Source organism: Fukomys damarensis, unplaced genomic scaffold, assembly GCF_012274545.1.
Source record: "Fukomys damarensis isolate Sample0158 unplaced genomic scaffold, DMR_v1.0_HiC HiC_scaffold_16, whole genome shotgun sequence".
NCBI classification, from domain to species: domain Eukaryota; kingdom Metazoa; phylum Chordata; class Mammalia; order Rodentia; family Bathyergidae; genus Fukomys; species Fukomys damarensis.
In genome coordinates this window covers 28,763,133-28,786,372 of record NW_022900928.1, presented here as the reverse complement: position 1 = coordinate 28,786,372, position 23,240 = coordinate 28,763,133, and the positions used below count along the sequence as shown (strand labels likewise).

Below are 23,240 nucleotides of genomic sequence, written 5' to 3'. Positions count from 1 at the left end.
GGCCAACAAGGTAGTGTAACGTTTTCATCCCGTGTCGCCGGATGAGTGACTGCCTGTGCCCCGCACTGCCTTGCTGTGCTGGAAGGCTGGGCTCTGACTCTTCCCTCTCCTTGGGACCCACACAGTGTTGGTTTTGGCTGAGATGCCTTCCTTGCTGATTGAATCTATGGTTGTTTTGGAGGTTCCTCCCGCAGGGGCTGGCTTGCAGTGTGGGTTATGAGGGTTGTGATCGTCTGTGTGTCTAACTTGGGTGTGGGGGTTGCTGAAGCAGCCATAAAAGAGGCCTTAGGTCTCCGCAGCTCAGGTGGCTGGAAGCTCAGATGAAGGACTGGTTTCCTCCTACTGGAACAGGGAGTCGTGGAAAGCTTCCTCCAGGGGGCGCTGTAGAGAGCGGTGGGATGTGGCTGTGCAGAGCTTGCAGGGCTACAGGCCAGTGAGCAGATGTGCGGAGGCAAAAGTGGGAGGACTGCGGGAAAACCTCAGGGTTAAGGCCAGATTGGGCCACTTTGTTATCTTCCTGATAAGGTTGGGATCAAAAGATTTTATGCTCTTCATTCTTTCAACATGTGTTGCATGGATGCCTATTGTGTGCCCAGCACTGTGCTGGGAAACCAGGATGACTGAGACCCCACCCCTAATCACTGTGAGGCAGGAAGGAGGAGTCCATTCTAGCTGGTTCTGTGGATAAGGAAGGCCTTCAGCATGTGGGTAGGTGTTGACCAGGTAAACAGGTGGCCAAGGCACGCCAGGCAGGGGGATCTGCACAGGCAAAGGTGTGGAGGGGTCACACCCCTGGAAGGCTCAGATTCTGGGGAGCAGTTCTCTTGGGAGGGGAAAGGCAGAGTGGTGGAAAGGCCTGGTGCCACATGATGGGTGGTTGCTGACTGTGGTCTCCATCCCACCCACCCTGACCTGCACCCATGTCCTCGCATGCTGTGGCCATCATGCTTCTTGCCCTCACCCACACATCCACAGTGGCCGCAGGACCTCTTGCTCCAGGCTAGGAGCCCTGGCGAGAGTCAGGGTGAGGAATCTTTTATTCTATTGCTGGCCCTAATTTCTGATTTTGGGGGTCAGTGGTAGGAATCAATCAACTGTAATATTTAAAAACTACTATATATTTGTTTTCTAGATGAATAGAAAACACCCCATCCCCTGTCTACTTTTGTACAAGCAGAAAACACAGAAACAGTTCAATAAATAAAACAAATCCATAAAATTTTTTAGTCAGCTCTCTTTGACCAATTAAGAGAGACAAAACAGGGACCGAGAGATGCACTAGGGCAGTAAGGGTGAACCTTTTAGAGCTTTCTGTGATAACAGCTGGCTACAGCATGAGTGTCATATGTTGGCCACCGCTGGACTAGGGTAACAGAGAAGGCTGGGCAGGTGGGGACCCTTCCTGGCCTTACCTCAGCTGCCCTGTGAACCAAGCTCAGCCTCATGCACCTTCAATTCTGCAGAGCTCCTTGCCTGGCCCAGAGCCCCAGGAGCTGAATCTTTATCCTATTGTTCATATTTGCCCCTCCAAACAGCAAACAGACAGAATCAAAACCAGTCATCTAGTTTTAAAATAGGTCATTCTTCCTAAATTAGTTATAAATGTATCTTACACTGCCCTCAGAGCTTGTGTATTCTTAGTGAAATTCTTCCCTCTTTTTTTCTCTGTTTTCACCAGGGCTTAAAAATTTATGACATGCTTCTTATAGATTTGGGTAGTGTGGAATCCTATATCACAAAGGCTATAAACTCCTTTAGCATGTCATTGTGGTTTTAAAAGTCACATTTTCCAAGACCAGGTAGAAAAACTGTCAGGATGTAGCCTGTGCACAATACAGCTAAAGCAGAGCTCTGTGGTCAGAGTGGCCAAGGCCACTGGGATGGAGAGGCACTATTTCAAGCAAATGGAAGCAGTCCCCAGTGCCACTGAACACACATCCTCATAATACCTACTCCACTTCAGAGTACTGGCAACAAGTGCATGCACTTTCTCACTGAGAGATGAGTGGTTAACTGTGAACTAGTCATACACAAGGTTGATTGAGACAAGTACTTTAGAGAAGATGGCTTTTAAAGAATTCTATTATCTTGAGGCCACAGACTGAATAATGTTCTACCAATTTATATGTATCGATTGCTTGCAAAGCATTTCTTTCTATGTTGTTCCTCTGAGCCCTACTAATGCTGTAGATCACGTATTTGCCCCAGGTAACGGATGAGAAAAGCTCAAAGAGGAGAGGACCCTGGCCAGCCTTGTCGGGTTGGGAGAGGAAGACCTGGAGCCCTGCCTGCTACTCCAGGCCAGCTGTCTCCCCTCACCCAAAGGAGATGAGGCTGGCCTGAGAGAAATCAGGCTTCAGACAAGTGGGATTTAGTCAAAACTACTCCCAAACCTATCAGCACCACACTCTGGTGGGGCCATTGCATGCCCTCCAGCAGGTTTACTTTGCACCCTGTTCAAATCTTGGGATTTGGATACAGAGAGAAAATAAGAACTGGGTCAGTTCTTCACACACCACTTGCTCAAACATTAGGACTGAAATGACTGATCCTCTCAGCCAAATACATAGTGTTTCTCTGTTGAGCACTTAGTTAACTGATCAGATGACAGAAATGTGTGGTTATTAACTACAGAATGATCCAGTAGATTTTTCACTCATAAGAAATATACTTGGTACTAGATCTACTGAAATAAAATTGCCATCCAATACCTGGAACATTGGATCAGGGGCCACCATTTTGTGCTTTTCATTTCACTTGATCTTAGTCAAATGGCCGAGAAGCGACTGTGCTTTTCATTTCAAACAGTGAAACTGAAATTTCTGTCACTTGTTCTCTACATAACTGGTCCCCAATCACTTGCTAACTTGGCATTGTACAGAACGATCTCAACAGATGGCCCCAAGCATCTTATCTGGGGTCAAGGGAATTTCAGATGCTGAGAGAAATCCATTGCTGCACTGCTACTGGCTTAAACTGCTGGAGGGATCTTTGGACTCACAAATCCGACCATGTCACACCCTGCTTCCAACCATGCGTGGGCTCCTCGAAGCCTGCAGAAGCTTGTTGTTCTCTCAGTGCGCCATGCTGCTTCTCACCTCCATGCCTTGCCCACGCTGTCCCACTGCCCAGAATGCCCTTCTCCTGCTTCTCACCTGGCTAATCATCCTTCGAGACTCCGCTCAGGGGACCACTCCAGGAAGCCTTTCCTGCACCTCCCAGGCTGGGTAAGATGGCCCCTGTGTGTATCTTCATCATGGAACTTACCACATGTCCTGTGTCATCAGCTTGTATGTGTGGCCCCAATGGACCGTGCTCCTCCAGAGCAAGGGCCATGTCCTTCTGTCCATCTCTACTTCCTGGCCCAGTGCCCACCTCAGAGAATGTCTTCTGCAGTGTTTGTTGAGTCAATAATGAATGAGTGAATGAATGATCATATTCACCATGTGCTTCCACACCCACCCTGGTGCCTCCACAAGACTTTATTCTGTCTAAAAACTGTTACTGCTCATGTGCAGAGTAATTCTGAGACACAACACAGCAAGAGCAGAGCAGAGAGCAGTCAACAGCTGGTTGTATAATGGCCAGCCTCTGTTCTTTGCACTTTGTACCTCTGCAATTCAAGTAGTCAGTCACTTTTCCTAAACAGTCTTGAGTTCAAAAAAGCATGAGCTCTTGGTTACAGGGTAATCTTAAGAGGTTACTTTATCCCAACCCCGACTCAGTGGGGAGTTCAGGATTCTATGATGACAGAAAGGCCCTCTGTTTACCCCAGCCCAAGACATGGCATAAGGTTAGGGGCTCAGAATCAGAGCCGACATGTTCTAAATCCAAGGTCTACCATTTGCCAAGTGTGAGAACTTGGCTGGGTCTATTTATTGCTTTAAACCTCAAAGAAGTAGTACTACTAGCATGCATTATTCTCCAAACCTATTTGGTTCCCAAGTTCAGGAAGTAAGAGTTGGACCAGTAAGGAATAGTGGATTACACAGATCTGTTTATTTCCAGAGTTTGGGATAGGCAGTGGGAAGAGTTGGACCAGCACGGAGTACTTGTCTCTCACTGCCTGGAACACTGAGAGGGGCTGATGAGGGTACACGCAAAAGTCCTCTGGGAACTGGCATGAGTTGTCTGCTGAATACCACATCCCCAGTTATTTGCCTCCCTGGTCCCAGCGCAGTAGCTGGAGCTACACAGGGCAATCCACTCCCTCTGCCACACAGGGGCTGAGATTAAGAGCATCCAAGATGGCTCTTGCCTCCTCCTCCCCTCCCCTCCCCTCCCCAGCTCCTCATCCCATCCTTCCTCTCTGAGCACACCCTATAAATCACCTGGTGTAGATACCATTTCTGCAATTACACATCCATTTGAAGTGATTCCCCTCTGGACACATGAAAACAATTTTGATTAATTGCTCAAGATTCCATCCTGAATGGGAGAGCAGGGGAGGACAAAAATTGATTTTTAAGTTCCCAGGAGCACAGAGTTAGACTAGAACGGAGCTGTTTCTGTCTGGCAGCTTTAGTCCTGCACTTTACATTTTTAAAAGGGTCATTAGCAGGATTATCAGATTCCTGGCAGCCTCCTGAGACAATCAGTCTCGCTGTTGGCTTTGTCTTTTTGGTGTTAACACAACCAGGGATGCTTTTTATGATATTTCTTATACAGCTGGGAATTTATCTAGTTTCTGTTATCAGGTCAAATCTAGAAAAGGTATTTAACAACAGCAAAATAAATAAGTAAATAAATAGCGGGGCAGAAAACACAGCCCCCACCCCACCCCTGCTGCCACCTTGTGTGACCCCTTCCTGGAACTCCAGAAGGGCATCTCCACCTAGAGGGGACCCAGAGTAATGGAGAGGGTGGGAACTAGGAATCTGTCCCAGGTCTTTGCTTCAGCTGTTATCGAATACAGAGTTGGCCAGCTTATGAGAAGGGAAAGAACATATACCTGGCCTTTTTACACTTAGTCTCATTTCCTACTTACAATAAGGTTAGAGTCTGGAGGTGTCATCCCCTGTACAGATAAAGAAATCAAAGCTCAGTGATTAACTAAGAAGATCATAAGACTTGTTGGTGAGCTAGGATTTGAAGCCATGTTTGGATAACCCTAAAACCCCTTCTTTGTCTAGTCCTGAGGCTATTGCTAGGATTCCTATTAGGAACATGCAGACTCCATGTTCTGCCCCTCACTAGTGACTCAAAATATTGTATGGAAAATGTCACATGAAGGACTCACATGCTCAGCATGGTTCACCACTCCCACCCTCTACCCCAATTAAGCTTTGTGATGACAGCGTTTTCCTCTCTGTGGTCCCAGCCACTCGTCCCTTGGTGAAGAGCCACACCTCGGCTGATAGATCATCCGCTGTGGCGCAGGTAGGACTTGCCAGTGTGAGTGGGGGCGGCACTCTTGGGCCAAGAAGCCACTGCTTTCTGTGCTCTCTTTTTTCCAGGGCCTTTCGAATGCCAGTAAATAAACATGGGGGCCTTGTGCAGCAGATTCACAAAGGGCAGATGTGAGGGGAATGGCGAGGCAATTGTTGAGGGGGACGCAGCTGAGGGTTCTGAGCTGAGACCCAGAGAAGTCACTGGCTGCAGCCAGAACTGGGTAGGGTCAGCTCAAGCTGAACCCAAACTGTGGAATCTCTGTACAGAGGAACAAATACTTCAGTTAAGGTCCTGACATTGTCGCATCCTCTTTATATGACCTTAAGCAAGAGATGTCCCCTTTTTGAGGCTGGTTACCACTTCTGAAAAGTGGAAATGAGAATGATCCCTGTCTAGAGGGCCAGTTTCTTGTGAGAACCGAAGGTTTACTATATGTATAGTCCTCTCAAAGAGATGTTATAATCTAGGTGGACAAAAATGATTTTAAGAGATGGCTTAATATAGACCAAAAATGTTGCTAAGGCAGTAAGAGTAAGGAAATATGTGTGTCGTGTAAGCATGGTTGCTAGAATTTGGTCTTGTGTGAATTATTTTTAAGACTCTTCATTGTGATGTCGACTCCTACTATGTGCCAACCATATGCTGGAGCTCTCTGGTTCTCTGTTTTAGTCAATAGCCTGGCACACACGAGACATACATTAAATGTTTGTAGAAGGAAGGAAACAAGAGAGTAGGAAGGGAAAGAGAAAGGAAGAAAGGGGAAAAAAGAGAGAAGACGTAGACATAATCCATGTACTCAAAAAGCCCAGGCTAGAGGCAGCTGAAAACCAGTGGACAACTGATGTAAGGGGCAGCTGTGAAGGGCAGGGATGGGGCACTGTGGGTACAGAAGGAGAGGGGGGTGGGAAGAGGCCTCACTGAGGAAGGGGCCCTGGACCTGAGTCTTGAGTGGCTGAGGAGAGGTTCCCTAGGCAAATGGGAAGGGGACATCCTGAGAGGAAACGACGGCAGGGACAGTGGGTCAGTGAAGATGTGGGTTCTAGGGTGGGAAGGGTGTGGCCTATCTGGAGTCCACCCCTGCAACATGGCTTTCTACTCTGGAGCTCACACTTCTCTGTGAGAAGAGTAGTCAGGATGGCGAGGGCCCTGGAAACCAAGTGTCTGAGCTGTTGTGAGGCATGCGCTATCCAGAGAAGCCGGGAGTGAGGGCACTGCTGCTGCCCCCTCAAGTGTCTGAAAGGCCGTCCTGGGCAGGCAGTGTGGTGCTCCCTGAGAAGGTGGCCCAGAGTGGGAAACCCCATCAGCACAGGAATTGGGGGCGGAGCTCTCAGCAAGTTTTGTACAATGAATGGAAAAAAAATAAAATAGAATAAAGAGAAAAGGCCACACACCAGCCGTCCTTTACTCCTACAGTGCTAGATACTCATGACACAAAGATGAACAAAACAGAGACCCACAGTCTAGCGTGAGAGGGAGATAATTACCAAACAACACGATAATTTCAGAAACAGAGGCTCCCACAGAGTCCTGTGGGAGGGAGAGGCGGAAGGAATGCTGTGTCTGCTGTAGATCCTTCCTGGGAATAATGAGCCTTCCAAAGATGGTTTCCTGGGCATTCCCCTTCGGGTGGCACATTGCCACCTCTGGGTTAGAAGCTTTGATTTTATCCAAGAAACGTATGCTCATGTACAGACCCCCTTGGGGGCGGGCAGGCAGGCAGGAACAAAGCTGTGACGTCACTCGTCTGCTGCCCACCCCTGCCAGGGCACCTATGGAGCCATTGGCTGGGCCTGGCTCAACCCAACAGGGCCATCTTTGCTCCTAGTGAGTATGCTGCCCCTCTGCCCACCCACTGCGGCATTGGGTGTCCCATGTTTTCACCCTGGTCTGATTATTTCATTGCTTTGTGGCTGTGGGAAAGCCACTTGCCTATTCTGAGGAAATCATCAAGCTCCTTTTTAGAACTGTCCCTTACTAAACATAAACTATACTCCAGATGTCATTCCATGAGCACTCATATCACCTAATCCCTGTTTATAGAGAAGGAAACTGAGGCTCGGCGACTGACATGTCAACCATGCATCCCGTGACCAGGAAGGAATTGGTCAGCATGTTTAGGCACTTACTGGACAAGTAGTTAGTCTGCTTTTCCTGAGTTAGGTACTGTTTTAGATACAGAGGATACAATGATACCCTGCTCTCTGAACACTTCCACCTAGTAGGAGAAATATTAAGCCCCGCCCCGCAAAAAAGCAATGAGTTGGAAAAATGAGAAGAAGAAAAGTGCTAGGCACAGGGTTGCTGACAGCAGAGGGCCTGGCCACAACTGTGGGGTCTGAGAAGGCTCCCTCGGGCAGTGTTCCAGTGAGCTAAGAGATAGATGGAGGGTGAGCAGGTATAACCAGGTGAAGGGGGAGCAAGAGAATGTCCCAAGAGGAGACAGCAGCATATGCAACCACTGGAAAACAGGAGAAGCTGTGTGAGTTGCAGGACAGGTCAGAGCCCTGGGACTGGGACACCTGAGCCATCCAGGGAGCTAGGAGCTGGCTCCTTAACCAGATGGTGCCATGTAGCAGGTCTTACTCTTCATTCTTACTTCAAGAAGAAGCCACTGAGGGGTTGTGATCAGGGGGCCAGGGATTTAGCTCAGTGGTTCCACTGCCTACCTCACAAGCACAAGGTCCCAAGTTTGATCCCCCAGTATCCAAAAAAAAAAAGAAGTGTTTTGATCAGGAAAGGGAAGGGGCCAGCCTTGCTTTCTTGGAAGATTCTTGTCTCAGTATAAGAATGTATTGGAGGGGAAAGTGGGGATACCATTTAGTTGGCTGTGACAGTGGCCTAGAGAGATGTTGGCAAAGCAGGTACAGGGGAAGGGAGGGAAAAAGGGAAAGAATTGGGAATATTTGAGAAACATTAGGAATGGAAGTAGATGGGACCTGATGGCCTGGGTGAGGGTTTGGAGGGAAAGGTAGGTTTTAGAGATAACTCTGGGTTCTTGGCTAGGGCCATGGAAGAGAAGATGGACTAGATGTCAGCAACAATAACCTATAAATTAAGCCATTTGGTCCTCTGTGTTCCAGATCCTGAGCTGGGCATTGAGGCTGCTGGCGACAGCATAGGTCTGTCTTCCAGGAGTTCATGGTCTGATAGGGAAACCTGATGTACAGTTGGCATCTCCACGAATGTGGAGAGAGCCATTATAAAGTAGTTGCTGCACAAGAGATCCAGAGAGACTCCTAAGACCCTTTGAGAAGGTGGGATCCAGGCTAAGGCTTTAACTACAGGCTCTTCAGCAAGAAAGAATGGGTGGAAGGGGTGACCCAAGCAGCAGAAAAGGTACATACAATAGACATTGTGAGGCCATAAACAGCATGAGGAATAAGGCAAGGAGAAGGGGCCACAGGAAGGTCACTCCTGCAGTGCTAGGTGAGGGTTGAAGGAGGTAAACCATTGGGGCAGTTGCTACAGTGATATGTGCATGATATACCTGAGCACTGTACAAACACCAAGAATGAGGACCTCATGCCTCATAGGATCCTTGGATCTTCTGTCATAACAGTCCCTGATGTTGATATCATTGTCCCCGCTTTACAAATGGGGAAACTGGGGTCTATGTTGAGTATTTGCAGCACGGAAGCCAAGATAAATCCAGCCAGTCTGTCGTTTCTGAGAGATTAGTGCTCTAGTCCAGGAATTAGACAAGGCTGAGTCTTGTGATGTCTTGAGAAGATCTGCAGCTGGCACATCAAATTCAGTTGTGTAGGTTGGCCATGCCCAGGGATAGCCCACTTCTGCCAGCCAAGCCACGCACTCAGTGCTCACCCCAAGAGGCAGCTTGTCTCACTCACAAAGGATCACTGTGAGTGTGGCCCTCAGCCAGTGAGTAAGGAGTGGTGGGCATTTTACAGATGGGGGTTACTGGCAGGGAAGTGTGCACCAAGAGGTTCCTGGGCAGTATTGATGAGGGTTCGTGATATCCTTGAGGGGGCGTTTATGCATAGAAAAAACTATTAAAGTTGCTTTGGTTTTTGAAGTAAATGCATAGTTTCTAAAAGTAATAAAATCATAGCCAGGCATGATGACACATGCCTATAATTGCAGCAAGTGGGAGGCTGAGGCAGGAGGATTGCAGTGAGTTTAGGGACAGCCTGGTCTATATAGTGAGTTCAAGGCCAACCCACACTATAAAGTACGACCCTGGCTCAAAAACAAAAGAAGGCAACAGAATAAATAATCCAGTAAAATGTACTGATCTTTTTAAAGGAGGTTTTTATATCTTAATTCAACTCTTCTAAATAATTTAAAATAAATTAAGCATAAAAATATGGTGGCTCTTGAGATAGCATAAAAGCTCCACAACCCTTGTTTTGTGAAATTTGCAACTCTCTACTATTATTCAATAATAATTTTTAAGATTTCAAGTCTAACTTAAAGGAGTAATAGCTTGCCTGGAGCTGCCCAAAAAGTAGTCTGCCAGTCTGTCAACAGCCAGGCCAGAGCAAGACTAAAATCTCTTCTTCCCTGAAGAGCCCTGCAGTCACACCAGGTTGGGTTACTCCTGATTTTATCCAGTCACACATCACAAGTGCTGGTCATTTGTGAATTTTCGTGCATATTTACTTTCTCTTAAGTGCCATTCACCAGAGTTTTTGATGACACAAAGAAACAAAAGTTTAATTGTGCTTTTCCCAACATGAAATAAAATAAGAGTTCAGCCAATTTGGTGCTTGCTTGAAAGATCCATCATCATGTATTTTAAAATGCCCAATAAGGTAACCCATTGCTGGAAAACACCGTTCCCCCCAAATTTTACTTATGATAAAATCTAGAAAAAAATTATTGGGCTTTCATCATATCTCAAATGTCCCAGAAGGGATTTATTTGCTTATTTATTCATTTAGAAACAAGGTCTCACTATTTTGCCCAGACTGGTCTCAAATTTGAGGGCTCAGCCACCCAATTAGTTGGAACTACGGGTGTATCCCACCACACGGGGCCTATTGAGGGATTTAACTTCATCATCTGATACTCTGATTATATTTGCAAACTTCTTTGTAAAAAGAAAAAAAAGTGCATAAGAAAAAAACTAAGTTCCAAATCTAATTATCCCACATTTTCTAATGGAATCACCCAGCTAATCGGTTAGATATTCTAATATACCATAATTATCTGAAGCATTACAGATACTTTCAACCTAAGTCCAAGCAGATTTTTCCTAAAGTTAGTACCAAAAAAAGTTAATATTGGGGTTTGATTAACTTATTTATAATCTTAATTCTTAATTAATTTTAATCTTTATTTAAATTTTCTTATGATTAAAGACACGTATTAATGGAAAAAAGTTACTAACCAAAGTTATATGATGTTATTTATCCATGAAAATTTAGGCTTAGCTCATATCTGACTGAGTATGCTCGTTGAACAGAAGTTCGGGGCATGGTGTGGGAGCCAATACTGCAAACATCCGGGAAACGTGTTTGGGTTGGCCTTGTTGACTAATGACCTGCCCAGGGACAGCTTCTGCAGCCCAGTCCCATGAGCAGCTTCAGCCCTGGTCACCTCTTTCTCCTTCCAAGCCTCATCAGTCCCCCAGGATGCTCCACCCAGCTCACCTAAGCTGAGAGGATACATCTCATTGGTTTCCTGCTTGATTGTACTCTAAATTCAGTTCTTACTCTTTCTCTCTAGCCAGCCACCAGTGACAGGAGGCATTTCAGTGAGCTCTTTGGATTCTGCGTGCTTCTCATGGTTTTGCCTGGGACTGGACAGATAGACCCTATGCACTGCTCTGTACTCTGCTGCTGAGTCCCCAGGTGGCTCCACATGCCGAGTACAGTAGAAAAAAAGCTTCAGATTGGGATGATATGGTGAATAAAGATAACCCAAATTTGTGTAATTTTGCTTCGAAGTGAATAGAAAAATAGTTGTCATACTACCTAGTACAAAGTGTGCTGTGTACTTGCCGTCTAAGCACCATAAATTTCTGAGTAAATATCACTAAACCCAATTAAAAGATGACAAGCTGCAGGCCCAGAGAAATTTAAACCATAATGAACTAAGTGTCACCAGGTAGAAGTCTCATCTGAGCAGCTTTAAGAAGCTAGTTAGACACAGTCCTCTAAAAACCTGACAGGAGCTGGTAAAATCCCAATACAGCTCAGGCTACAGGCTCCGTTGTCTCCAAATGCAAGAGAAGTAAGAACTAGGGCACACTGAGCACTTGCTATGTGCCAGGCACTGTACGGGTGACTGCATGGTCCCCAGACTCTTGTCCCAGTGAGTCTTCTCACTTTCCACATCACTTGCCCTCTCTGGACCTCAGTTTCTCATCTAACAAATGAGATAAAATCTTTCCTGTGTGTTTCAACAGGGCTGCTGTGTTGCTGAGATGAGGGAGGCAGAGTGGAGGCAGAATGTGCCTAGATGCGCAAGGGTTGATGGTACTGGCTAAGCAATGTCGTGCTTGAGTGGCAACTTTCATTGTAGCCCGCCAGGCAGGGGTGTGCACTATGCACCAGACTGCCTAGGTCTGGCTCTGTGGCAGTGTTTGCCTTTGCACATCAGAGTTTGTCACATGCCCTCCACAATGTGGATGGACTGAGGGATGGGGCAGGTGGCTGCAGTGAGGCACAAAGAGCCACCTTGGGGACTCTGGTAAGAGGTCTGGGCTCTTGGCTACAGGGAAATGTGCCCAGGAGCCATGAGGACATGAGAGAGGAAGTCTAAGGGCAGTGGAAGGAATGGGAGTGGGGATGGAGGGAAAAGACTGGGGCCTTGTCACTGCCTGAATGGGAAGTCCCAGCCAGTTGCCTGCCACCTTTAGGAGCCAGAGGGAGTGGTGTAAGCTAAAATGGGGTACAGTGTCTATGGAGAACTTACAAGCAAGGATGAAACTAGTTAAAAGTTGAACTAGTTTTTATTATCATGTATGCTAATGATTCCAAGCATATCAGTGATAAAATACTTGCAGGGGAGGAGAGAGCTGTCCCACTGTCCCCTTTCTTGGTATTCCATGGACCCCTTGTCCTTGCCGTCAGTCAGCCTTTAACAATGGGTACGGGGAGGGAAAGGAGCTTTGGAAGGACCTGAAAAAGGACAGGGCAGCTTGGCCTGTGGGGTCATATGAGTGGATAGTTGGGATGGGCTTCCAAGACGGGCCCAGAAATCCTGGAAGAAGTAGGGGCCTGGATGGGGTTTGAGCTGTCTGAGCCACTAGAATGTCCACTGGGTGACTCTGAGTCCAGTGCAGTACTGCAGTCATCACCCCGGGGCTCCCCATGCCACTTGCAGGTTGTAATCAATTGGCAAACACATTGAATGACCCTGAGCCTCCCCTTCACACAACCCAATGTTCTGGACTAACACAAAAGTTAGATTCTCCTCCTGGCTCTTCACTTGCTGGACAGCTGCCCTGTCCAGGCTCCAGTAGGCTAAGTCTTACCAGGCAATCTGTGCTCTGCCCTATCCCTGGCCTGAGCTTGACCTCACAGTGACCACCTCTTTCTCCTTTGCAGGAGCCCAATCCAACCCACCGACGATTCCTGTGAGAATAAAGGTCCTATAGCCACAGAGCCAGACAAGAATAAAGGTCCTGTGGTCTCAGGGCTTCTGAAAGGTCAAAGTACTGTGATCCAAGAGGCTCCAAAGGATCAAGGCCCCATAGTACTGGGACTTCCAAAGGATCAAGGTCCTGTGGTCCCAGGGCCTCCAAAGCATCAAGGTCCCGTGGTCCCAGAGCCTCCAAAGGATCAAGGTCCCGTGATCCCAGGGCCTCCAAAGGATCAAGTTCCCGTGGTCCCAGGGCCTCCAAAGGATCAGGGTCCCATGGTCCCAGGGCCTCCAAAGGATCAAGTCTCCATGGTCCCAGGGCCTCCAAAGGATCAAGGTCCTATGGTCCCAGTACCAATCAAAGATAAAGGTCATGTGGTTCCTGAGCCTTTAAAGAATGAAGGTTCTGTGATATCAGCACCAGCCAAGGACCAAGGTCCCTTGGTTCCAGATCCTCTGAAGAATCAAAGTCCTATGGTTCCAGAAAGACTTAAGGATCAAGGTTCTGTGATATCAGCACTTCCAAAGGATCAAGGTTCTGTGGTCCTAACACCCATCAAGGATCAAGGTTCTATGGTCTTGGCTTCTAACAAAGATCAAGGTTTCATGGTCCCAGAGCATTGGAAGGATCAAAGTGCCATGGTCATAGCATCTGTAAAGCATCAAAGTCCTGTAGTCCCTGAGTTTGTAAGGGACCAAGACCCCATTGTCCCAGCAGTAACCAAGAATCAAGGTCACACATTCTCAGAGCATCCAAAAAATCAAGGTCCTATAATCCCAGTGCCTCTGAAAGATCAAGATCCTCTTGTGCCAGCACCAGCAAAAGACCAAGGTCCTGTGGTCCCTGAAACTCTGAAGACTCAAGGTCCCAGGGCCCCTCAGCTGCCCACTGTCTCACCTCCACCCCCAGTCATGATCCCAACTGTCCCTCATGGAGAATATACAGAGGGGTCTCCTTGACATGCACCTCTTGACATGCCACTGAAGCAGTTGGCAGTGAAAGTGCACCCCTCCCAGGGGCAGTGAAGATACATATTTAATCTGCATGAATTATGTGCTGTGTAGTCTTGCTGGAGTCAAATAAAACTGGTCCCTCTGGCTTAGCTATGTCTCTCTCTGATTCTGTGGGGACAGGGGCACATGCATGTATATGTGTGCATGTCATGTACATTCACTCAAAAGTGGGCATATCAGACTCTAGACATCCATGTGGGCCAGAGGCCTTTAACAATGCCCAGTTCCTGTGAATTCTCAGTATGCGATGGGAGTAGGCAGGTGATGCTAGGAGACAGGATAGGACCCATCATGAAAGTGAGCAGGACAAGGGAAGGGTGGAGCCCAGGGAAACCCAGCAAGAGGTACCAAATTTCAGTGGGCTTATCCCTGAATGGGTCAGAGTTGAAGCCTGCAGATAAAACAAAAGCAGGTGTCCAGTCAGCCCTAGGTAATTCTGGGTGATAGTTGTTTGCCAAAGGCTCAGTCTTAAATTGAGTCATCCAGGCTCAACTTCTTGAAAAAGCTAGGCCTCTGATCATGAGTCTCAGGACGTTAACAAAGGTAGAGCCTGACATCTGATGATCCTCATTCAATATCCATAAGGGGCTTCTGAAAAAGGCCTTGAGTAGGGCTCCTACATGGCATGTGCCTATAGGCCCAGCTGCTTGGGAGGCTGAAGCAGGAGGATTACTTGAGCCCAGGAGTTCAAGGCCAGCCTAGGAAACAGCAAGACGCCAACTCAAAAACAAAAAGAAAATTGTTAATAAAATATGCTTGAATTCTCCCCACTCATTCATACATGCAACAGACTTTTCATTAGCACCTACTTTGTATCAAGATTGAGGTCACTGTGGTAAAGAATTCTAGTCTCATGACAATAAAATGAGGTATGCAATGAGGTTCTAGGATAGTGAAGGCCTGGCTTTGAGAGGACAGAGAAGTGAAAGCTGGCTTTCATTCTGACAGGGTGTTGGACAGTTCAGGCACAGGATAGAAAGAGGCAACATGGGTGTGACTGGAGGGCCAGGGTAAGGCCCACTCTAGAAGTCTAGGAATGGAAATAATCTGGTTTGCATGAGGACTTCACCAAGAGGTACGGTAGGTCCCTCAAGCAGAAATCAAGGACCAGTCAGGGGAAATTGGTTTTGTGAACCCTGGACACCAGGGAGGAAGTGGGGATCAGTACCGTGGCCTGTGAGTGTGGCACTGGCAGGCTGAAGGAGAACCACAGCCGGGCCATGGGAAGGAGACTGGGGAACTGCCAGCAGGCCTGACGCTCAGCCTTGGGCAGACATGGGTGGGCCTCAAAGTCATGTGCTGGCCTCCCTTTTAAAGCCCAGAGCCCTCAGGCAGTGGGGGAAAAGGGGAAGTACTACCTATTGCCCCCACCAAAGCTGGTTTCCAAAGAACATGCCTACCCCTTTTGAAGGTTACCCCCCCACACAGAAGCCCAGCTCAGTTCTTATGGACAGATCATCGCAGGAAGTACTGGTGTCCAGTTTCCTAAGCAAGCCTTCCCCATCCCCTGCCAAGGTCAGCCTCCTCACCCCATTCCTGTAGTACAGGGTCTCTGTGCCCCTGAAGTCACCTCTACATATACACACTGTGAGGTTTCTTGTGGTCCCCAGAAATTGCTGCCATCTGAGCACCCATAGTCAGGGACCAGAAAAGGCCACATTGAGGCCATGTTGAGAGAGGTGCTGTGTATGGACAGGGGCAGGTGTGCAAGAAGCTTCTGGCTAGACCTCTGAAGAGAGAGCTGGCTGCCAATCAGATCTGGAACAGCTGCCCTGCGCATGTGTCACTGAAACCCCACAGGGAAACTGCAGTCCCTCAGCGTCAGCGTCAAAATGGAAAGAGAAGTGGCCCAGTTCACAGCTCTGGAGACTTTAAGAGATCAGTCAAAGAGAAGCACCCAGAGGAAGGTGAGAAAGGCTGGCCCAAGCTAGAAGGAGGAACCAAGGCCCACAAATGCTGAGAATGATCCCATAGGGAGACAATCAAGCACAGTGTCAAACTGGCAGAGCAAGGGTTGCTCCCAGCGGGGGCTGCTGTTAGACCTGGTAGCTTCTGCAGAGAACCTGGCCCCACCGCCTCAATATCCCCATTTGTAAAAGGGTCCTGACATGGGAAGAGATTCTGAGGCAGAAGACCCCCACCCCACAACCCTCTCCACATATGGTATTCAGCCTCAGCAAGCCCCGCTCTCCACTACAGGGAAAAGTGGAAGATGGATTGCACTCTCTTGGCCCTGCTCAGATGCAGACTTCACTGATGGTCTGGTTCTTCCCCATCAGTTACTGTCTTCAGCTCTCTCCTTGTTGGTGTGTGCTCAGGGTGTCTCTGTGTAAGTACCTCACACTAACCGACTGCTCCACTGGAGGACCAGTGCGGTGTCTCTGGGAGGGGAGGCTGCCCACTTCTGGCTCAGGGAACAGATTCCACTTGTGGACACCACAGGGCCAGCATCTGAATCCAATACTCCGCCCATTTCCCTGGTGAAGACTGGAGCCACCTGAAGCAGGCAGGTGTTGAAGCCCCTCTCTGGAGCAGGAGTGAAGCCTGGCAGCTGATCCTGGGAAAGACAGATGCTATTCCTTTTCTCATACAATGACCTGGTCCTTTTATACCTGCTGTGTGCCAGGCACTGCCTTGGTGTCTTTGATGTATTGGGGGAGCAAGACACAGTGCACGGTGATAGGATAGGGACAGAAGCCAGGTCCTACTGGAGGATACTTTTGGGAGTCTGTTGCAGAGGGGATGAGTGCCTAGAAGAAGGGAATGGGAATATACTGTTGACCTAATTCACAGAAGAAACCTGGAAGTCCTTTGTGTCCCCACCTCCCTCCCATCCCCCTTCCAATCCATCACTGTGATCCACCTGCTGTTCCTGCTTTAAAAAATGGAGAATTGCCCGCTTTTTCTCTACCTCTGTGGCCACCCCCTATTACCACAAACATATCACTATCTGTGACTGTGTATAAGAATCACAGCCTGATGCTCGGGGTATAAAAAGTGTCACCTGTCATTAATTTGATAAATCATATTAAGTACAGTTGGAGCCCCTTTCCTTCATTGCCAGAGTTGGCAGAGTTGACTAATCTGATATTAGTCATGTCCCCAGAGCCTCATCTTGTCTCTGAGACTCCTCACCATTCCAGAGGCCTAGGCTCTCCTGATACATTTATGGCTGCCCTAGCCTGAGCCAGGGAGGGTCCTGGAAACCACTTCCCCTATACCAGCCTTGGCCAGGGAGCTCCCAGAGCTTGCCCAGTTCTCCCAAGCACCCCTATAGCCAGCCACATTCAGGCCCACCCATCCCTCAGAGGCCCTACAATCCTGCCATCTCTGTATCCCTGGATTACCCAAGCCAGGCCACTGCTCCCACAAAGCACCTATTTTTCAATTCCCTCTCCATCTGAGACCAATTGGTTTAACATCCCCATGGCTTGGTCCTGATTCTCTATGGGCCAGAGCTGCACTATTTTACGTTCCCACCAGCAATGTATGACTGTTCTATTTTCTCCACATTCTCACCAATACTTGCCATTGTCTGTCTTTTACACTATAGCAATAATTCCTTTTGTTTTATGCATACTGGGGATTAAACTAAAGGCCTCACATATGCACATATGTTAGGCAAATGCTCTACCACTAAGCTATGTCTCCAGACATTTTTATTTTTTATTTTGAGACAGGATTTCATTAAGTTACCCAGGCTGTCTTCAAATTTGGGATCCTCTTGCTTCAGCCTCCTAAGTAGTGGGATTATAGGTGTGTACCACCACATACAGTTTAAAATACATCTTTTTTTTTTCTTTCAAATGTCCACGAAACTATCAATAAAGAGATCACTGATGAATTGGCAATTTCCAACTCTGCAGAGTAGAGAGCACAGAGCTAATTGAAGTGAAATAGAGGATAAACAAGGGGAGAGATCAAGTGTGTCCCATACCTGATGCATGATTCAGACATTTCACTTAGTAGTCACTGAGCACATACACTCAAGAATACCTGAGGAAGTAGCAGACTGAGTAACAGGCACCAATAACTTTCATAGTCCCTTGGTGTCCCACACACAGGGATTATTCTTACCTAGTCCCAGCAGTGAGCCAAGAGCTCAACCTCAAAAGGGGGAAGACTGCTTGCCAAAGAGCATTGAACTTTGCTCCTAAATCCTACATAATCCATGGTGATTCTTCTATTAGGGTTTGTGTGGATTCAAACATCATCCCCATAGGCTATTGACACTTATGTCATCTCTGGGTCTCTGGGCTGTGTAGCAGAACTGCTTGCCCTTATGCCTGGGCCACATGGAAGCCTTTGCTTGCTCTGGGCCCACTCAAAACTGCCAGCCAATAAATTAAGAGCAGCACACCAACATGTGATATATGTTGCTTCCAAAACACGCAGAAGCCCAAAAGTTGTGCTTTTTTCTTATGACCAGATAAGGGCAGAAAACACAGCCAGCTGTCTTAGGCTTTGCAGGATCTTTCATGGCAAGATCCAGATCACTAAACATATGAAACTTCACTTGGGTAGCAGGGTTCTTACAGGGTTTATTTTCTATTCTCACATGCATTTGTGTTTCGTCAGTGCATCTAAAAGACTTTCTACTTTCTCAATCCTCAGACCATGATGTGATCAATGTACTGAACAACCATATTGCTCTGTGATATATGGGAGGATAAAAAAAAATCCCCTTAGGCTAAATTGTAACAATCAGAAATGATGAGCTCCAAGATAAGATGAGAAAGGTGCACTGCTATCCCCCCAGAGGAAGAAAACTATCTTCACCAACAGGAAGAAAACTGAATGTGAGGTCCTATATAGAGGAGGAGAGGGGGAATTTTCATATAGTTTCACAGCAAGTAAATTTTAAAAATGTAGATTTGCTCCTATAAAAAGACAACACCTAGAATAACACCTGTGACTAAAGTCACCATCTGAGAAAGCTGATGATAATTCTCCAAGAACTATACCAAAGAGAGGAGTTGAATGAGATATGATAAAAACCCATATCCTTCAAGTGTTTTATGATGGTACAAATTTCAGCAATTTCCCCCAGAGTCAGAGCATTTCTTTGCTTTATTATTCCGGTAAGAAGAGAGATCCAGGATGCTCCAGTTGGCCCTTTCAACAGTAATAACCCTTATTCCACAGGCCTAGAAGCTTATATGTGAATTGTGCCTGTAAATTTCAATTATATACTCTGTCTGCAACTAAGAAAATAATTTTGCATAAAAGTTACAGTAGGCTCACCTGGGCTTGGGTCAAAAATTTCAATTATCACCTGAACACCTGAGCCTCTACGGAATGACATTCTGGGTCCTTGGGAGGGAATTATTTAGATGGATTCAGCCTTCACGAACCCTGGAGGATCTAGGCACCGTCCTTTCACAGAGGGCAGTTCTCTGGAAAGTGGCCTAGGATTCTTGTGGAAGGCCAAAAGGAAAAATTGTGGTGTGTATCTGAGGTGCTACTGAAGGGCCCATTCAGAAGGGTTACATTCTAGGAACACAGGATGAGCAGCTGAGATTGCTCAGAGTGACTCAAGACAGGGTGTTTGTTGTTGTCTTGCTTCTGTTATTGAGATTAAGGGGAACATTAGAAGCCTGCCCACTGTTAGGTTCCATTGGCGTCTTTACCAAAGACTAATAGATCAATGGTGACTTTCTTATTTGGCTTTTTCTAAAGACACTGTCATTTTTACTTTTCTTGTTGCTGAGACAAAATACCTGGCACACACAAGTTAAATGGGGAAAGGTTTATTTCAGTTCATGGTTTGTGGAGATTTCAGTCCGTAGTTGGCTGGCTCCAAGGCAGGGCAGCATAACAGGGGCATCACAGAGGACAAACAGTCCATGGCATGGCAGGCAGGGAGAAACATAAGTAGCAATGGCAAGCCAGCCTTCCCTCTCTTCCTTTATATTCCATCTGGATTATAAGATGGGGCTTCCATTATCAACACTCAGAACTATGCTAAACTCATTTAGTTACTACAAACCCTTTATCCCAGCATCACACCCTCGATGTAGCCATCTCTGAAAAGTCCCACCTGTGAGCATGTAAGGCGTTGAGGGGACACTTAGATATAAGCCATAACAGATACCTATAGGATAGACCATGCAGATTAGCACTTGAAGTCTGAAGTTCTACACAGTTAAGTGCTGCTGCACTGGGATCCTATTGTTTCCATTGTAATCATGGAGCCCAATTCCATGGAAGCATCCTTCACCTGTATCTCTGGCCTGTGGAGAACAAGTACACCACATATTTCAAAGATGCCCCCTCAGTTGGGCTGGCAATTTAGCTCATTGGTTCCACTGCCTGCCTTGAAAACACAAGAACCATGTTTGATCCTTGGTACCAAAAAACAAAGATGCCCCCTCAGTGATACACTTCTGGGTGTCTTGCTCAAGGGAAGGTCTTCCAGGTTCTACAGGAGGAAGTTAGCCAGGGAGCAAGGCCACTGTGCCCAAAGAAGCCAGCATGAAGGACCACATAGAACAGAGAGGGCCAGGATCACAGTCATCCCAGCTTAGCTCAGTGTCCAGTGAACACACTCAAATGAGCAAACCCAGGCAAGGCCACCAGAGATGTGAAGAAAAACAAAATTGTTTTACTGCAAAGTGTGGAGTGGCTCATTACTCAGCAACAAACAATAAGAACACTTTGCAAAGTAACTTCCAAAACAAGGCTATTTCAGTGTCTTCAGGCAAAGCTGCAGCAGTAACAACAGGCAAAGGAGCAGGGACTGCTGCTGCAAGGAAGCACAGCAAAGCAGAATTTAAGGGTGATCTACACCATTAGGTCCTCGTGTCTCCTGTCTCATCACACTGAGATCGGTGCCCCCGATTTCACCTGAAAACTAGCAGTGCTGTGAAGTCAAATGATAAAGTGACAATGTAATTTGGTGGCTGCAGCATCAAATTCACCCCCTAATAAACCATCTAATGAGGCTTAGCGCTCTCCTCCTATCCTCCCACCCGTTGAGTGTGGCCTCTGACTTACACCAAGATGGGTAAATGGAGAACTGGCATGGGGGAAAGACAGCAGAAGAACTGGGCACTGCTGCACCCGTGTGTTGTACACGCTCAGACCCTTTCTTATCCTGCAGGAGTGAAGCTGAGCTCAGTGCTCCCCCCAACAGTGAGACCCTGTAGACAAGCATGGTGGAGCTAAGGAGACATGCCCAGGCCACACTGAGGGGACGGAGGAAAGAGGCCAGCAAGACAAATGCAGGATTGAGTGTCCCCAAGAGCATCCAGAGGGGAAGCGCAGTGTGCACTGCACCAGATGCCACGACAGAACGGTGGGAGCTCAGAAGAAGCCAAGCTTGCTCTTGAAGAGGTTACAGCTGGAGTCTGAGAGGGAGGACAGTAATCCTTTGCTTCAGCGGACTGGGGTGAAGATGATGTAGAATCCATTGGCGACTGCCCGTGTAAACTGTAGAGCAGTGAACTCACACATATCGGTGCCTTCTCCTTCCTCCACAGCCAGACTGGAGTTCCCTTGTGGGCCATGATGTCACTGACGGGCTAAAGGGCCTCAGGTTAGTCATTTCACCTTTCTGAGCCCCAGCTTTCGCCCCTATAATACAGGACAACAATAGCTACTACTCAGACAAGCTCTGACAATTAAATGGGATCATACACGGCAGTGCCAAGCACATAGTAGGCGCTCGGTAGTTAATCGTCATAGGGGTTAATCGCCACTTCCCGTTTGCAGCCACTCCTGGGGCCTTCACAATCCAACATCATCTCCCTGCGGCTTTCGCAAGCACGGGCGTTGGGAAGAACAGATGATTCTTCCAACGGCCTCCAGGTGGCGGGAAAGGGTGGGGAGGTGATGGGCCCTCAGGGGTGGTCACCCGGAGAACCAACCTCTGATCCCCACCTACTCTCCCCCGTTCCCTCGGCCACCTGCACTGCCGCCCTCGCATCGCCAGCACCTAGTCCGCTGGCTGCTGAGCGCTGCTTGCGAGATGGGGGCAGACCTCTGCCTTAGCGGGGAGGGGAGTGGGGTTCGGCTTCTCTTTGTGCGATCCGCGAGTCCCCGCCCGGGCCGGGCTCATGCACTGCTCCTTTCCACCTTCTGGGGGAGCTGTTGGGCGCTGAATGTCAGAGGCGGCTGAGGCTCGGGTCTGGTCCTGGGCACACCGGAGGATCTGAGCCCAGGAGTTTATGAGGCCAACACAGCGAGACCATAGAGGCTTCCCACCTCGCTGGGCTACTATGGGGGTTCAGCCTCTAAGCAGGCTGTGCGCCTCTCCGATCATAGCGCAGTCAGTTCCTGTCCTGCCCTTCCTACGCGACTTGGAGGCCGCTGCAGCTACCCAGCAGACCAGGATGGAACCCTAGCTCAGACACACAGCTTAAGGGCCCCAAGTATCTCTCAGCCTCAGTTACCACGCCTGTTAAGAGAGCTAAGCCTTCCTGAGCCAAGCTGCTAGGAGACTTGGATAAAATGATGAATTCCAAGTATCTGACACCCCTTAAAAGCAAAACACAAAAACAATATTGGCTCATTCTTAGATCGTTATTCTAAAGCCAAGCATGGTGGTGCACGCCGGTATTCCTAGCACTCAGGGGGCAGAGGAAGGAGAATCAGGAAACCTTCAAGGTCAGCCTGTGCTACATAGTGGTTCAAGGCCAACCTGAACTACACGGGTTGTCTCAAAAAGAAAAAAAAAAATCATTCTGACCAAGAAATGCCCACTCACCTTTCAAGACACCCACCCACCTGTAATGTCTTCCTAGGAGCCATTACTTCCTGCTCTGGACCCCTGAAGCCTGGTTCCCTTCCTTCTACAGCAGCCCTTTTGTGTACTGAGCAAATGTTCCAGTGCCCTGTACATGTATGATGATGAATTTAGCTGAGGGAAAGAAAGAATGGACCAGCATGGCCCCTTTTCTCAAACTGCATTCATTTTCACAGGGGGAAGACAGGGAAGGCATAAGTGGAATGGATAATGTCACAGGGCTAAGAAAGTAAGGAAAATGAGCAGTTGAAGTGGGAGTGGGCTTGTTATGTTGAGTGGTCAGGCTAAGCTGCTGGTCTGATTGAAAGAACAGCTCATGCAAAGACCCTGAGGCAGAGGAGCAAGAACCACTTGCATGAAAACAGGATGATTCAGCCAACTGAAATACACTGAGCCCCAACCATACTTACACTACCTCTACATAAAACCCCTTAAGAGCAGAGATCTATGGGGCTGGGGATTTAGCTCAGTGGTTCTGCCACCTGCCTCACAAGTGCAAAGACCTGAGTTTGATCCCTAGTACCAAAAAAAAAAAAAAAAA

General features: G+C 47.7%; 1 protein-coding gene across 1 annotated transcript in view; it reads left to right on the top strand.

The window, feature by feature from the left end:
- Positions 1-14,033, top strand: part of Map6 (microtubule associated protein 6) — a 91,421-nt gene extending 77,388 nt beyond the window's left edge. The window contains exon 8 of the mRNA XM_010603346.2: positions 12,906-14,033. Coding sequence (XP_010601648.2) covers positions 12,906-13,899 — 994 coding nt within the window. The 3' untranslated portion in view covers positions 13,900-14,033. The remainder of the gene's footprint in view (positions 1-12,905) is intronic.
- The last annotated feature ends 9,207 nt before the right edge of the window (positions 14,034-23,240 follow it).